The 18493-nt window shown below is 32.0% G+C and overlaps 1 protein-coding gene across 1 annotated transcript; it reads right to left on the bottom strand.

Moving 5' to 3' along the window:
* Atg7 (Autophagy-related 7) lies at window positions 1–15654 on the bottom strand. The gene is made up of 12 exons (XM_074175382.1): window positions 15193–15654; window positions 14946–15141; window positions 14779–14889; window positions 12470–12699; window positions 12205–12417; window positions 9185–9329; window positions 8953–9108; window positions 6934–7122; window positions 6668–6835; window positions 4902–5017; window positions 254–551; window positions 1–198 (listed from the first exon to the last, which is right to left on the bottom strand). The coding sequence occupies exons 1-12, from the start codon at window positions 15384–15386 to the stop codon at window positions 160–162; spliced, it is 2055 nt and encodes a 684-aa protein (XP_074031483.1). The 5' UTR covers window positions 15387–15654; the 3' UTR covers window positions 1–159.
* Between the last annotated feature and the right edge of the window lie 2839 nt (window positions 15655–18493).

Raw genomic sequence — 18493 nt, 5'->3', positions numbered from 1 at the left:
AATACTTCAGATATTTAATATAGCAATTAATAAACAATTAATATTTTGATGCAACATCTGAACTTTAAATAATTGCAGTTTCTAATTATAGAAAAAATTAAAAACTAATTCTTTTAATAATGTATAACTTGGTAACATGTACATTTTCTGCTGCTGGGTTTAATCAACAAAATCTTCATCTTCGCTAAATTCCAAAACCTGAAAAAGAAGTGTGAAATTTGCCACCCTATTCAATACCCTATTCAAATCATACATCACCAAATTTGTTTTCCAAGAACATATCTGGCATAAGTGAAATTTCTTCTAGGTGTTTCGAACTATCAAAAACCTTCAGAAGAAAATCTATGCCTTTTGTCTTATATTCTTTTATAATCATTTCAGAACATGCCACACAATTCTTATACTTTGGAGTGGCAGGAATGATTTGATTAACAGGTGACAGAAAGCCTCTTATGGTATGAGGAACAAGACCAAGAATTGAGGAATTTGCGCCTTCAAGATCTTCAATCTTACTTTTAGGAGACGTACTGTAAAAAGCGGGAGCATATAATCTGAAAAAAAAAATTAACAGTAGTAAATATCCGGATAGGCGGCAAAAAACCTTATTTTGAAGAGAAAACATCCAAAAATAATTCAAGTGACTGAAAAAAATAAGGACAATTTCAAACTTATACATTAATGTATAAGTTTGAAAATGTCCTTATAGGACGAAACTGTAGTAACAACGTTAGTTACAAATAAAAGTGTTAAAAAACATAGAAAATTTTAATTTCCTTTTCTTCGTTAAAAATTAAAAGATTCCGAGCCAAGTTAATTCACGACGTTTCGATTATTAGTTCGGACTTCGGGTGATGACTCATCACCCGAAGTCCGAACTAATGAAACCGCAACATAAACTCAAAAATAAAGAATCCCCAGAAAGCTTTAATACTATATGAATGAATGGGGTGCTTATATATTGGATGTTTCATTTATAAAATATAAGTTTGATTGCCTTTGCCACCCAATGTGTGAGAAATTTATTTTGAAAAGTATTGATTGATATTTACAAAAAAAAACAAAGAACTTTCGTTAACTTCAATCTTCAAAGGCGTGATCAGGCGATATTTTTTTTGAAATTTATTTTTTCAAAACTTCCTATATCTTTAAATTTGATACAGTAGTCAAGAAAAAGTATTAGAAAACCTGCAAAAAAAACCTAACTATACTTTTTCACTTTCATCACTAAAGTTTCATTGAGCAGCTAGCACGATTTTCATTAAAAACTGTTTTTTAGCCTGTCTAAATTTCAGTATTTGGAATTCTATGAATTTAGAATTTTATTTATTCATCACTGAAGAATTTACATATACATGTAAGAGAATACATATATACATGCAAAAAAATTCATCGGACTAGTCACAAGGCAATAAAGAAAAGTCAGAAATATACAATTTGGAATATAAAAAAATATACATACAATTAGATTAAAATTCTCTATAATGTAGCAACTGAAAGCTCTTCAATGTATGAGAAATACACATACGTTTGGATTAAAACTCTCTACAATGTAGCGTCTAAAAACTCTTCAATGGAGTAAAATGATTGATTTATTAGATAACGAGTCAGATTATCCTTCAACACATTTGCACTCGCTGAGTTTAAGTGCGGGAATATTTTCATCAGTCGGTTATAGCACCTGATTCCTTGGTATATGTGAGAATCCTGACCAATGCTCAATCTTGAGTATGGCTGGTGGATTCTCTCACTATTTCTCGTATTGTATTTGTGTGAATCACATCTTTTACTTAGGTTATTTTCTTCTACTTTGACATTGATGATAATCAGAAGAATGTAAAGTGAAGGGGCTGTTAAAATTGGGAGTTGTTTGAATATGTTTCTACAAGAGGTTCCACGAGCTACGCCAGCCATACATCCAATTATTTTCTTTTGGATGATGAAGACTTTATTTATATGTACTGAATTTTCTCAGAAGATCAATCCGTAGCTCAATGCAGATTGTACAAGTCCAAAGTACGCTAATTTAAGTATGTTTAATGATATTGTGCCCTTGAGTTGTCTGATAATAAAGCAAATTGTTCTCAATTTATTTGTTATATCATTAATATGAGGTTCCCATGTCATTTTTTTGGTCTATTTTGATATCCAGAAATTTAATGAAATTTACCTGTTCTATTGATTTATGACTCACTCGTATTAAAAAATTCATATCTCGATTAATATGTTTTGTTGTGAATACCATAAAGAATGTTTTTGTAGGTTAACTAATAGTCCATTAAACAAGCACCATTTATGAAAATCATTGCCACAAATGCTTGCTCTGGTAACAGCAATTTTTAAATCATTATCTGATATGAGAATATTAGTGTCATCAGCATACATGACAATTTTTCCAGCATTGGGACATGAGTACACCATATCATTGATAAAAATTATAAAGAGAACAGGTCCCAAGATTGATCCTTGAGGGACACTAGTATTTACAATTTTTTATGTTGATGTATTTCCACCTAACACTACAATTTGTTGTCTCTCTCTGAGATAAGATGCAAGCCATTCATTTGCGACTCCTCGTACACCAATCTGATACAGCTTATCCAATAAAAGATTATGGTCAACTGTATCGAATGCTCTAGTCAGGTCAAAGTAAAGTGCAATGGGATTGTATTTGTCGTTGAGAGAGTCATATATGTTTGTACAAAAATCGCCTATTGCCGTTAATGTTTATTTATTTTATCTGAAACCGTTTTGACAGTTAAATAATATGTGGTGGTGATTTAAAAATTTGTTGATACGATTATTATATGCCATGTCAATTATTTTTGCTATTTGACTCTGTAACCAAACATTACGGTATTTTGTAACATCATCTTTTGATCCTTCAATTTTGAAAATTGGTATCGACTTGGAGACCTTAAGGACCAATGGGTACTGTCCCGAAATGAATGATTCATTTATTATATGAGCCAATGGTAAACTTATTATCTCTTTAACATGACGCACACCTTTCCCACATATATCATCTATTCCAGAAGCAAATTTCTTAGTTGTCTTCATTGTATATTCTTCAATCTCTTGACTGGTGGTGGGAGAAAGAAAGAAACTGTGTTCATAATAAGGAGATAGTTTCAATGTATCAACCTGTGGTTTTGGACAAGGTATGTCCATGAAAAAAGTCACTTAGAGCATTACAGATTTCACTTTGGTTCGATATTATTCTGTTGTTTATAATAAGTTGTTTCACTGTGTTATTTGTTGCCTTATTTTTCGACTCATTGATTATTTTCCAGCTCTCTCTAATTAAATTTTGTGCTCGTTATAGTCTGTCGTTGTTATAAGTAAGTTTATTTTCCTTCACTATTTCATTGTAATAGTGCTTCAAGATTTTATACCTTGTATGTACTATATTGTTAGATGTACTCTTCACAATTTTTGACATCTCACATAGCATATTATGAAGCTCTTTCAATTCGGAAGAGTACCATGGATTTTTATTTTCACTCAAATGGAATTTTCGCCAAGTGAAACCGATGTTGTAGTGATATAGAAGTTGTTGAATTTATTATCTATATTTGATGAATTAAATGTGTCTCCCCATGTTTCTTTCTGTAGTAAAGTTTTAAAAGTCATTAGATTATTTTCTGAGATATCACGTTTGAATATTACTGCATTTTTAACTTTTTCGTAATGTATATAAAACTGACATATTTGAAAAGTATGATCAGATATGTGATTTTCTTTAATTATTTGTTGTTCAACGTCTAAATTTGTGAACATGACATCAATAGAAGTGAAGCTTTTGCTGGTAATTCTTGTTGCATGATTGATATGATTAACCATTCCGAATTCATTGGAAATATTGACTGTTTCTCTGGTATTCACCGAGTCAGTTAGGAAATTGATATTGATGTCACCACATACTACCAGGTAATCTTTACCAGTGTATATATCACATATTAGATCATACAGAAATTACAAAAAAATTTTATCCAATTTGAGTCAGATCTACACATATTACAGCAGCTTTGAAGTGCTTTTCTATATTACGATGAAAAGTCACGACAGAAACAGTCTATGAGAGAAAAGATATTTATTATGCTTTTAATAAACATAGTTTTTGGCACTTGAATATAGTATCTCACAGTTTTTTGCTTAAAACTATTTAGCTTATTATTTTGCTCATAATTGTTCATTCATTTATTTTTAAAAACAGTAAGCGTACACACGTCTATTGACTAAAGTATGAATAAGCTGTTACCCTGAAATACTTTAATGAACCCATTTAGGGAAACTGAGTCAGCAAAGAAATAGCAACCTCTCAAATAAAAAAGTGGTAAACAAATCTTTGGAAGATAATCTAACGAAACACTTTTTCCACATACCCGAACTATAGCTAAGTTGTAATTCATTTGAAAAGAATTAGTTTTAGTCTGAATTACAGTGAAATATTGATGCTAACTTGGTTGAATTATCTACAGTTTCTGGTATAATCTGTATGAAGATTCAAAAAATTTTGAAATCCCATAAATTTCATGTAAATAAAATCCATCTTGTGCTAAAATTAAATACAAAAATTTCAGTTAAAAGTTGAGAAAAAGTAATTTTCTTAATTTCGACTTGTCATTAACTTAGAATATATCTCAATATCTAATGCATCAAATTTTAAAACGTTGAAAAGAGAAATCGATGACTTTTCAAATGAGGTATGGCTTGACCCCCAATTCCAATTGAGATTTAAGGATTGGATTTTATCTGTCAAAGTGTTGAAAGTTAAAAATATGGTCAAAAGATTTCCACCTCCAGTAACATTCGAAGGGCTGGGGCATTTTTTTCAAACACTATGAGAAATGGTCGATGTATATCGATAGGATATGTTCATTTTATATAAATGACGCACTTACCCTTCTTTGTGTTGTAAAATGGAGACTGCTAATTCTACTGCAAGAGCACCCGCTATTTGTGAAACACCTGGCCTTGTCACAGTACACTGTTGGTCTAATGTTCTGTTTTTCATTGACTGAAAATAAATTGTTATTACTCATTTCAGTGGAATTGGAAAAACTTTCACAATGAATAATGTGCAGAAAGTATGTTCTATGAAGATGTGTTGATTTAATTTTTACAACAGTGTAAATGGTCCACAACATTTTTGAAAAAAAAATCAATAAATTCTGAGTTTGAAGTCATTGCTGTTGAAAATTAATAACAATTTTCATCACATGCCGATTTTTTTCCCTGAATTTTGTAACAAAACTCGAAAGAAGAACTGTTTTAAAATTTCAAAATTGGCATGTATATTGAAAATTGATTGGAGTAATAGATATTATTTGGATCTCTGGAATGAAATAAGAACAAATTCAATTTTTTTTGAAAAAGCAATACTTTTATTAAACTTTACTTATATCATATTAATATTCAGCTGAATATATTTTTAGAGAATCAAAAGCTCATATTAAGTTATCAAAATGGCTTTAGAAATAAGAAATCTACTTCTACAGCAATTGCCGATTTGCCCTATACTTTGAGCTCAGCAGGGCATTTACAACAATAGGGAACAAGCACGTTTTTTTATTGTTTCAACTAATTCTGTGGTCCTCATATATATCAAACTGAAAGAAATTTCTTCTAAATTCTGTTTTCTTCAAAATATTCAAATTTGAAAATGGTGTACAATTTGACATCGATTTGACATTGAATTCAAATAACTTCTTCTCCCAATCGTTAGCACCATTTGTGGTTATCTGATGAACAATCAGAAAAGCCTCACTGAGGCAAAACTAATTATTATCAATAATCATACAGTCGACTACAGTAGGTAATGATGAATTATCAATGACTATAAAAAAATTACTTCATATTTCTACCTCATGAAAAACAATAATGATTAAACAATCTTTAGAGATCATTTAATATTCCAATTCTGACAACTGAAAGGTCCCCTCAGTGAAAAATTGGAACTAAGGGAATTAACGATCTGTTTGACCACCAGATGCCATCAGGGTATGTTTTTTATCAGGTCTGAAAATTCAGCACTTTCAATTTTATATTAAAAAGAAATTGAATAATTATTTGTAATTCCAAGCACTATTCACAGTTTTATTGGAGGCGATATATTTGTTACATTCAAAATATTTTGAAAGTGAGGCTTATGCATGTTCCCTATTGAATATGAATATACATTTTCTAGATAAATTTTACTGCATTGGAGTTGAAGGTGTGGCAAACAAATATAATGTTGAAAAGGGAAATTAGTAGCCATGAATCAAAGAGAGTCTCACCCAAGAACAATATATATTAGTAGTACCATATTGATCTTATCTGGGTCCAGTTTAATTCATCAATCAACCAAAGACTACAAAGATTTCAAATTTATAGTAATGAAAATTTTGGATGTTCTGGTGGGTCGCAACAAAAGTTATAAAAACTCGCGGTGTATCTAATTATGATAATCACAGAATTGTGATTTAGTAATGTTGGCAACCTAATGAATTAGGAGTAAGAAAATGATCCAAAAATTTCTGATTTCCGTTTTTCTTAATAGACTAAACAAGTAAGATATTTATTTCAAATATATAAAAAAGATCTTTAAATTTACTCCCCTTCTGATTTTCAAGATATCTCAAATAATTTTTAAATGAATGTTTCAAGTATGTTGTTAGTTACTCACATTTCCTGGAACAGTTACATCATTACAGAAGTAACATCCTAAATCTGCTCCGTTGATTGCCAGGAAACCATTTGGATGTGGTATATCCTGTTGATATCCATTTTCAATGTGAATTCCGTGTCTCATGACTAGATAGGCATCAAATCCCAAAGCAGCATTTATTACTATCTGAAAAATACTGAGCAGTAAACATTTATAAAAAAAAACTATAAAAACATTGTATCATCTGTTACATTTCTGTAAAACAACCACACTGAAATGAATACCTTTTGTTGGGCACTTCCTAACAAAGTTGGGAGCCACCTGCTTTCTCTTGAATCTGTTAATAGAAAAATAACATCATGATCTGCTATCAGTTCGCTGAGTTTTTGAACACTTCCTATAGTACTTTCAACCATACTGTCACCAACAGTGTGACCTGGCATTGGAATGGTAATTTGGAATCCTTTAGCATTCTGAAAACGTTCGAAAAATTATCGTAATGAACATTAATAACTCAGCGGAATTGAATATTTCTGGAGTCATGATGAGTTTTTCACTATATTAAAATCATAGAGATCTAGATCAAGTTTCATCATCTGTCTTTCAGTGAGAGGAACACAGATGAAATAATTCAATTAAATTAAATCTATTCAATTTTCTTATGACTTTCAGAGAAGAATGGTCTTCACTTTTACTCAACATTCCACTTTCAGAGATCACTTTTTTTGAATATAACATATTTTTTCATTATTTGTTCTTAAACACACTAACCTAAATCACTAAGATCTGGTACTTTTGTGACCTTACACAAGAAATTCAAGACTTTTTTGAAGATCACTAGAAACGTCAGTTGATCTAATAACTGCCGAGAAAAGATTTTGGAAACCATATGTTTAGGCAAATAACCTACCCACACAAGCTGAAGGGAAAATTGAACACTTGAGTACTACCAAATATACTTGCAGTTTTTCCCATTAGTCCTTTGAAAAATTATGATTTGTTAACATCAGATTTTTTTATCTTCAACACGATTTCAAGTAGTCTTTTTTTATGATGCTTCATTGAGAAAAGTTAAACAAAATGAGTCTAGTCATTCAGTCATTCAAATCGTAATATCCAACAAAAACTTTCATGAGTAATTTCCCTTTTTTCACAGACTCGCTTTTTTCCGAAATTCAGTACATTGTCAAGTTCTTGAATATTATAGGCAAATTTAATGAATATCATAATACTACATTTCAATAGCCCCATCCTAAGGTCATTTGTAAAAACATCTTGTGTACAGCTACTGTGCAAAATAATTCATCACATCCGATTATATTTGGAAATGAGTTCAATAACCAAATATTCTTATTATCATAACTTAGAATAGACTTCAAAATGTTGATCTTAAATTACTATTGATATTCGTGGAGTGAATACTACAACTAGATTAGATAACTAAAAATCAGCTATTTCAGGGAAAACTCAAATTAATGTTTTTTCACGATTTTGGTAAAATATGGAGGCTTGATTAAATGTCATTTTACTCCCGTTTTTAAATTTTATTATTTTAGCACTAAAAATATTTTTGATGTTGATTTATATATATATAATGTTCAAATATAATATTTTATGAAATAATAATGTTTTTGTTAGTTTCATATTCAATTTAGAAAATCAGGCTTGTGAATGAATAGATTATTTGGGATCTATTATTGTTAATCGTGCTCTAAAGAAAATAACGCCGGCCGCCACTGGTAAACCAATTGTGACGTAGCTAAGAGCGCGCGAATGTATGATGTTGGCTGACGCTCTAGATGTAGCGAGAATAATGCTACCGACTTCGATGGAATTTTGGCGAATTTTCCACCGCATTCGATTACGATATATAAAGGCTAGCCACGAGCATATCGACAGTCAAGTGGAAGTTACAGTGCGGAACGCGAAGCGATCTAGTAAGGCGATAGACATTCGACTTATAGTTGAAGTGTTTGTTGTATTTAAAGTGAAATAAAGTTAAGTTTGATTATTGTTTAGTGTAGTCAATTATTGGTCAACCCACGGGGAAAAACGTAACAATATTGACAATAATGCACTGCAAAAATTGTTTCATTTTACAAGAAAAAGTAACAATTTTAATAAAAACAAACAAATCAATATGTTGAACAACTAGCACCTGTAAACTGTCTCCAACAGTTACCTAGTTGTAGTATGTTGTGCACCTAACCTAATGGAATTTTTCTTTGCAGTTATCCATATTTTGACAAATTTATAATTACCTAGTTGTAGTACTCACCCCACGATATAATTATGCAACTTACCACTCCAGGAAAAATCTTGCTCAAGTTTTCAGCTGCCGCCTGTGACTTTGGCTTCATCTCAACAGAATCCTGATGAGTAAATAAACTTTGTCGAACTGGATTTGAAAAAGACACAGTCGAATTATCAACAAATGTGATGTGCCTCACACCCCATCCCTAGAAATATCAGATCAATACTTATTGAAAGCATGGAAAAAAAAGTTTTGATTGAAGAAATGTTGTTTGAACTCACCAAAAGTGTCCTAGCCACAGAACAGCCCAGAGTGCCCGATCCCAATAATATGCATTTGGTTTTCTTCAATTTTTCTAGATCAATTTCTGGCAAATTACTCCATTTCATCAGTTTGAGATTCAAATTAACAGAGTTTTCAGAAATGCTGAAAAAGATCAGATTTCAAAATAATCTTCTTTATTTTAACTTTTATTGTACTTCAAAATTACAGTGTATTATTCCAATTTCTTTTACTTAAATTAGAGAGAATCGACAACATTTGTATATAAAACTAAAGAAGTTCTTGATTTGAGTATATCAAATAAATATAACGTAACTTTGGTACAGTATGAATCTCATAGAATCTAAATCACGAAAAAGACAATTGAATGATATTTGTATCTGATGAATTAGAACCGATCTTGGAAAAAATAAATTCTACTCTAAGGTTTTCTTGCACCTGAAAAAGCAAATGCGACCCTGAAATCAATGAAGTCGCCCCGGAGCGCCAATTGATTTTCATTGTTGTTTTTATTTTTATCGTTGTTTTACAATAAAATTCAGAGTTATTCAATAAAATAAACTATATCTTGGATATTAAAAACATGATTGCTTCTGAACATAATCCCGAAAAGTTTTTACTATTTCAAAATACTTGCTATGACATTCAATATACAAATCCCAACCTTTCTTCAATTCAAAGTGTTTTTGAATAACGAGGAGCTGAAGGTGAATTTTAGAATAGGGTATCAAACATTTTGGCTGCAGGCTGAAATACCCGAAAAATAGCCTCGCCTCGCGACAGGCCCTGCACCTTGTGTCAGGAACATCTAGCCACTGCAACTGCGGTGGACTAAGGTGTTGAAGACAACATCCTGGCAGGCCATGATGAACCCCCCAGTTTCTGACTTCAGCCCACTCGACCTAAGAAAAGTGAAAGTCAGGCGCTTTGATAAGCCAAGGTCTTCAATGTTATGGAGAAGACCCTTTGTGTTTCTGTAGAAGTGAGGTGAGCGGCTTTTTTATGATTCTTTTGCTAAACAGGTTCCTACTCGGTGACAGACTTGTGATCACCTCGTTCAGTGTCGAAAACTAAACCGAGTTTATCAGCTGCTCGAGCAGCTGCCCTAAAAAGAAATGGTCCAATTCCTGCTCTCTCATGGTCGCGGACCATGCAGAGAAGGGGATCCGAACTTCTAGCGACTTTACAGGCTACATCCAGTACCATTCTATCATGTAGACACTCCAAACTCAAAAGTCCACGGCCTCCCTGTTGTCGGGGGAAGTACAACCGTGGAACGAACGATTTGGGATGCAGACTCCAATAGATATGCATCATTTTTCGCGTCTTTCCGTCGAATTACGCCGAATCCACTTCACTACTCCAAACGAGTTGAGTAAGATTGGAACAGCAAGCATATTTGTTGCGGCAACTTTGTTTTTCCCCGACAGTTCCGATTATTAGATCTGTCCGAGTTTGTGCTGAAACTTATTATTATCATTATTTTCACCGAAGTTTGCGCGCTGGTCAGGCCCTATCCTCCAAAGCCCCGACACATTCGAGAGGGCGCACCAGCATTATCAGCCAACGACTCACTACTTTGAGGTAAGTGATCAAAAAAGACAGCCTTTAACATCTGTCCAGGTAAAATTTCTGCGTTAGTGCAGCAAGCCGGTATGATTTCATGATTCGAGAATAGAGAGGGCATCATTCCACCAGAGACTCTAATAAACAGAAGAACAACCATGTTGACAGAGTGGTCTGGATAGAGTCTGCGGAGTTCGTAGAGTAATTTTCGATATTTTATCCGTTTTTCCTCCTCCTATTATTAGATCTAATCTTCGCATTTTTTGTGGAGTTTCGGGAATATGGTAGAAATGTAGCTGATAAAATAAAGTTTGGGAACCTCTGTTGTAGAGTACTGAAATTTTTGGGTTACTCTTATTGGGATGGAATTCTAAAGATTTAGAGTGTGCCCCAGAATATTAAATAAGTGTTACTGATATTCCATAGATGATCTAACTTGAGCTGTATAAAGTATCAAAAGTTTGTGAGATATTTACAACTTTATATTTTGAAGTAGTATTTTATGTTTCTGTTTAAGCTGCTATTGATATTTTAGCAATATGACTGTGCCCAGACATATTTCTATGCGATATTACACCAGAAAGTTCTTTCATTTTACTATTAATGTAAGTTACAAAAAGAATTTGAAGCTCTATAACTTCTGTTTAATTATCTGCGAGCGCTTTCGACAGCTGGTCATGTTGTCATCCTCTAGGCCCTACTCTATCTGAACGTGTCATCCTGTTGTGTGTCCTTTTATACGGTCCGAACACCTCAATACAGGTACTTCAGGTACTTTAGGTAAACTTGCCTGTATTTGGATTACATCAGGTACTATTCTTTGTGTTGGATCTTCTCTCAGGCAAGTTCACCTAAAGTACCTGTATTGAGGCGTTCGGACCGTATAAAAGGACACATAACAGGATGACACGTTCAGATAGAGTAGGGCCTAGACTGCCTAGAGGATGACAGCACGACCAGCTGTCGAAAGCGCTCGCAGATAATTAAACAGAAGTTATAGAGCTTCAAATCCTTTTGTAACTTACATTAATAGTAAAATACTGAAAATAAAGGAAAATTAGTTGCATCATCCAAAAAAAATAAAATATATATACCACTTGTTGTCAAACTGGACACACGTGTGCTGTGTTTGGCAAAACAATATATTTTGATTTTTGTTATCTATATATCAAAGCCAATTACACAATAATGATATTATGTTAATTATTATTACAACTAATTACACTGGGTCCGGGGTAATCCAACAAACATTTTGCAGAATTATGTCAGATTATAAAGTACTGCCTAAGACACCTTCTATGTATAGTCCAAAATTTGTAAAATAGGAGTACCTTGTAATCTAATAAATTACACGTTGGGCATAATAGTGGTGGCACGGATTAGGCAGGAAAATTAAAATTCGTGATAGTTTCCATTTATTTCATAGCTTTCCACTTCACTATTTTGAACTTACACTGTAGGATCTAATGAATCCTTCATATTCGCTAATCTTGGTCCCATCTTGTTTCTTTCATTTTTTTCCCATCCAACCCACATAAAATTTGAAGTTGATTCCAAAGATGGCATTTTCAATTTATAATGAATGCTATTCTTGCAGCTGATAAGAGACTCATGTCGGCTTATATTGAGAGATATAAAATTTACTACTTCGTTCACTAAAAAATTACTGAAAGGCTATATGAAAATTGAGAAAGATATATGAAGATCAAAAATTTTACCATTCATTCAAAATAAGTAAAATGTAATTTCGCAATTGTGATCCAACTGAATTATTGTCATGACTAATGTTGAAAAAAACGAAATAATTCTCATGGACATCTTCAGGACAAATGTTTTTGATTTGCTTTTCTAGAGAATGAATGTGCACTTCATTGTTTTTCCTGGTTAACAAAAAATAGCATTTGTTTTTGTCGTCCAGTTTCTTGTACTCCTTATAGATTTCAGCTATCTGAAAAATGTAAATCATGAAGGAATTAACGTTGGCAATGTGAATAAGAAACTTAAACATTTTTCTTATAGAAGCAAGTAGGTAAATTTGCTCATATAAAATGGATGTAAGTAATCGTTGAATTTTGAAGGTAGATTTTATGAAATTCAATCGACGCAACATATCAAATATATCAATTTTCTGATACACAAAAAACATCAAATTACTTTGATACAGGTAGCCTAAAAATCTAGATACTTCATGTCTTATAACCATTTGCATTTTCTACTAAATAATACTCTGGAAGAAGGTTCTGCAGCCTCAAGTTTACATGTGTTTTAAATAAAACCTTGCTTTGCAGTGAAAGGTAGAGAACGAATCTCGTTGGCTGATGATGTCGAAGCTTGGGTTTGCAACTTAGCACTTTGGGGGCCTCGTGTATCTTTGATATCCGATAATTGAGTTCTCTGTCGATTCCATAGATTGCGTCTTCGTGAGGGAAGATGCCATCGCCCTTCCTTACTTAGGATTGTCCTTCAAGGACAGTTCATTCCAGCAATGCATTTGTGGTTCAGTACTTTCTTTATAATAATAATGTTTATTCAACAAAGAATTGACAACATATAAGTTTAATCAAATAAACGTATGTACTCACAAAGCAGATGATTACACGTGCGAGAGAAAGACACTACTTAAAAATTACAATAGGGACAATTATTATAATAAAAAAAGAATTATAGAGGGTGTTTATTAAACATGCGGCAAAAAATTAAGGGACTATGCCTTGGACTATTCTAAGGATATTTTGTCCTTCGATGATTTTTGATAGGGCGCTTTGTTTCGAAGATATGGGGCGAAAAAGAATTTTGACAATAACAATTTCCGTAATTTTAAAATTAATAACGTAGCCAAAATGAAAGTATTGCCTGCTGCACTGGACCTACCGAATAATAAAAAATCTAACAAAAATCCATCTGTGAATTGTATTCAACTTTTCCAAATGATTGTCATTCACACCACCCCAACCTGTGATGCTGTAGTTGAGCTGGGTTCAAAGGCGTAGTAGAGTATTTTGAGATGTTTTATATCCAGAAAATCTTTCATATATTTAAATCTAAACTTCTTCATTACACGTTTTATTTGTAGGTCCCATTTCAGATGTTGATCAATTACGATGCCTAAATATTTAATTAACTGAACCTCGGGATTCTGACAGTTTTGACCGATTATCAGAGGTCCCATATCAGGAAATCCATTCGACTATGAAGAGAATGGTAAATACTTGGTTTTTTCAAATTTAGTGTCAGAGCATTATATCTGAACCATTTCTCTATAATCTAAAAATCATCTTCCACTTATGACTTCAAGGATTTCCATAACTTAGATTCATAAAAAATAGCAGTGTCGTCTGCGAAACTCAGAAGTTTGCCTTTTGTTTTTATACTTGGTAAATTATTAATGTCATGATCTATTGAATAACTTTTCAAAATTTTATGAATGTTACTTCTCATGTCATGGTTTTTCATTTTTCCAGTAATTTCATATGGCACACAGTATTTGTGTTAAGAATCCATTTCATAAGTTTATGTTTAGATGAATATTATTTTTCATCAATTTGAATGGTGGAGGCAATTTGTTTTATATTTTTGGGCATAAATAGAATACAATTATCTATCGAAATGTTTTGTCATGTTTCAGGATCATGTTCTTCAGGTATGAGCTCAAGTAATGATTGGTGAATACTTACAATTATTCTTTGGCAGTATAACTGTCTCACATCAAGTATTTCGCTCAATTAAAAAAAAATCTAAAACGTCACTAGCAAATTACTTCACATTCAAGTTTGTTAATATAATTTTTCCAGGTGAAAAAAAAGAAATTCTGAAGTTGACTTAATTGCTGCTGTATGATTTCTCAATGTAAACAAATAGGAGCATTCATAAACCATTCCTTAAAGAGTGTGGTGTATGAACTCTCTCATTGATTTTCATCATAACTTTCTTAAAGTTGAAGATAAAATAAAAGTTTGGTATATGAACTATGAGCTCTTGATATTGAAATAAACGAAATATAATTCAAATAATTTTCTGAGGTACTCACCTCATCATCTGAAAATGTACTTGTTACTGGGCAAGAGTTGACTATTTTGACAATTAATCCCTGTGGAACAGGGAAAGCGAACCAGTAATAGTAGTGAAATTTCTTTAGATCCTATAAAATTGCTTGTTTAATTGGGAGAATATAAATATTACAACTATGTTTCTTACAGCAAATGACAATATTACGAAAGAATTCAACACAGAAGGGTCTTCTAGGGCCTCACCATTTTTAATTTTCAAATAAATGGATTTCCCTTCATTGTTAATGAGTTCCATTTTATCACACTCCCTGAATTGCTCCAGAGTATTTTTATTGAATAATTTTCCATGAAAGGGTAAGTACATGTTTTGTCCTATAAATTCCCTGAAAATGCTTATTATTTCAAATAGGTAATATGAATATTAGCCAACTTACGAATTGAAAGATGTACTATCTACTTCGAGAAAGGAGGTCGGTAATATTTTGTTGGACAGGATGGTGAAGTAACCCCAAACATGTTTCTCTCTTTCATCTAGTTTGTACACCTCTAGTTTCAACTCCGAGAGTTTATTCCAAAAACTTGGATTTATGGACGAAGCAAGTGGAATATAAGAAAGGTTTGAAGTCATTTTATCACTTTACGATATCACAGTAGTAAGGTAAAAATTTTTCAGTTTTTGTAAATGTAAATCCACTTATATCATGTCCATGGTAAATGATAAAGTAAACATATGTCAAGTCATAAAATATTCTGTGGCCATAAAGCGATTTACCAAATGTACAACTGTTAATTACCAAACGCATTAAAACAATCTTTGTAGATCCTTGGTTATAAGTCGTGAAGTTATAAAATAACCCTTGTTTATGTCAGTGTTTCTACATAGACTAATAGATGAATGCAAAGTATCAATCGGTGGACTTACCGAAGAATTTGAGAACTCGCCTTGTTTTCGAGTTGTCAACTGTCAGTATTGTTTCATACTACACCGATCTCAAGAGTTTTCTCACAGAACGATTTCGAAATTATTTGGAACATTCTTTCGTGTGCAACGTCATACAAATCGAATCGCAAACATGTTTGCTTTTGAAAGTACGTCGTCATTTTCACAAAACGACTACATAACCATTACAATGATTAACTTTTGAATGAAATTGAAATATATATATATATATATATATATATATATATATATATATATATATATATATATATATATATATATATATATATATATATATATATATATATATATATATTTCAATTTCATTCAAAAGTTAATATATATATATATATATATATATATATATATATATATATATATATATATATAACAAACTTCATTTGAAAACTATATCACAACATGCTTCGCTAGCACAGTAGCTTTTTCAAGTGATTTGAATACTTCAAGTTGTTCTTTCATTAATATTTATATACTACAGGTAACCATAATTGAGACTACCTCCAAAAAAATTATCTAAACCTCTACCTAAGGTACCTGTTCAATTATGATCACCTGAAGCATATTAGGAATGTAGAATTTTTTAGTTTATTAATTTTCATTACTTCCAAATGATTCAGTTTCAAACTTTTTTTTTCTATGTGCAAAATTTCGAACTCTTCGTTAAAGATATGATTTTCTTCTAGAAGATGATTTAAATATGTTGAATTTGTTTTCTTACTTATATAGCTCGTATGATGTTCCTGGAGATTCGATTCCTTAATGTTCTGCCAGTTTGACCAATATATACCCTAGGGCACGTTCCACACTTTAATTTATATACTCCTGATTTCTCGAATTTGGATGTTTTGTCTTTATTATTTTTAACTAACTTTTCCGCAACGTATTACTTGTTCTATATGCAATTTCAATATATCGTTTCCTCAAAAATGAAGCTACTTTTTCCGTTGGTTGTCCAAAATACGTTAAAGCTCTATAATTTTGATTATCTACCTTATCAATAGGAAAAATGTCTCGAATTGCTTTTGCTTTTGCGTAGACTTTCTTGGCAAGTATTTTGTTTATTAATTCGGCTTCAAACTCACTGTTAACCGCAATTTGCTTGATGCGATCATAATTGAACAGGTACCTTAGGTAGAGGTTTAGGTAATTTTTTGGAGGTAGTCTCAATTATGGTTACCTGTATTAATGTAAGAACAACTGGAAGTATTCAAATCACTTGAAAAAGCTACTGTGCTAGCGAAAAATGTGATATATTTTTCAAATAAAGTTTGTGGAAATGTAAATAACCAAAAAAAGTACTTGATGAAAATACTGTGTGAACGCAAGCGAGACATAAGTGGAACCATCTATTGGTGTGATACCCAAGTCAAATTGCCAAGTTTTTATGTCAGTGTTGGTGGGTTGACCAATAACCGACAACTGCGGTAGCAGAAATTTGGGAAGCTAACCTGGAATGTCATCGGAAAACGAATCCACATGTTTCTAAACATGATATGAAATCGAGAAATGTTGATGCAGTCAAGCTGCTGGAAAATAATTCCATGAAAATCAAAAGATAAATAGATAAGTACTATTCTGATCATTCCCATATAGTCTAATCAACAACTTCAAAAACATGAGAAATAGAGATAAAGGTCCTAAAATTATGAGCGATAGCTCATTCGAATCGGAATCACCTCTAGAAAAATGTTTTTGAAGGATTTTGGTGCAGGTAAAAAATTGAAATTGTTATTAACAAAATAAGATAAAAAAAATGGTATTTAGTTTTTCGTTATTAACTCAAAAAATATTAATATTTGAACAATTTTGCTCGTTAAAGAGGAGGAAATTTCCGATAAAAAAGTCCCGACTCCCAAAACTCTAGCTCCATTATTTATAATTTTAATTTGACGTTGAAAATAGGGTTACGCGCGGTTGTTACGGCATGCGCGCGCTGCCGCAAAAGAGAGTTTATCAAAAGAAATAATTTTTTTTTTATAACATAAAATGTCATTTCAAAAATTTGAAAAAAATCTAGTATCTTCTTAACACTTGAATGAATCGAATCCAGCAGAAAAAAAAGTATTATCACCATTTTTCAAAAAGTTATTCAATTGTTAACTAACAAATTTTTTCCCAATCTCCGTTGGCATAAAAAATGGGATAAAAGGTATAAATAATTGGCCTATAAATTTTAAACTTAGTGGAGCCCTTTTGATATACAGGGTCCTGCAACAGTGGCGCGGTGTTCCATATCTCTATTTAGGAAACAGATAGGAATCTAAATTTCCATAATATTACCTTATTACTCGAGCTCGACAAAATAAAAATATTGGCGGTCACACAGGGTGTTGATTTTTTTCTGGGCGGATCCCAACTGTGTTTTTTCAAATGGCAACCTATATTTTTTATCGTTTTTTCGGTTTCTACATAGAAAATGAAAGACACTTTATGTATATCTTCACTTCGAAAATATTGACGGTTTTCGAGATATCTAGCACGACAGGTTTTTTTTCAATATTCGTCACTCAGAATATTTGAAATTATAAGGTTGTGCCAAGTCCAATTGTAGTTTTTTTTGGTCAAATATTCTACAGTGGTAACTCTCTCAAACGATATATCTGAAGTCGACCTGTGATATACAGGGTATGAAAAACCGCTTGCCACATATTGTAAACAAAAATTTGCAGAATCTTCCTTATTTTAAATGGAACACCCTGTATATTATTGATCCATAAGAAGCGACAACAAAACCTCTACAAATTTCAATGAGTATTTCCTATGGCTAGGTTCAA

The sequence above is a fragment of the Leptinotarsa decemlineata genome, unplaced genomic scaffold, assembly GCF_025532065.1.
Source record: "Leptinotarsa decemlineata unplaced genomic scaffold, Ldec_3_MD MMD2_tig00001019_RagTag_RagTag, whole genome shotgun sequence".
NCBI classification, from domain to species: domain Eukaryota; kingdom Metazoa; phylum Arthropoda; class Insecta; order Coleoptera; family Chrysomelidae; genus Leptinotarsa; species Leptinotarsa decemlineata.
The sequence above is the reverse complement of the archived record's forward strand: the minus strand, read 5'-3'. Positions and strand labels throughout refer to the sequence as shown.

Excerpts from the sequence above, each read along its gene's own strand:
- Atg7 (XM_074175382.1), bottom strand. The coding sequence starts at position 15,386 with ATGACTTCAAACCTTTCTTATATTCCACTTGCTTCGTCCATAAATCCA. Across the intron at positions 6,836-6,933 it reads TAGGAAGTGCCCAACAAAAG|ATAGTAATAAATGCTGCTTT; the intron begins GTATTCATTTCA and ends AGTATTTTTCAG. Across the intron at positions 552-4,901 it reads ATTTTACAACACAAAGAAGG|ATTATATGCTCCCGCTTTTT; the intron begins GTAAGTGCGTCA and ends TTTTTTTTTCAG.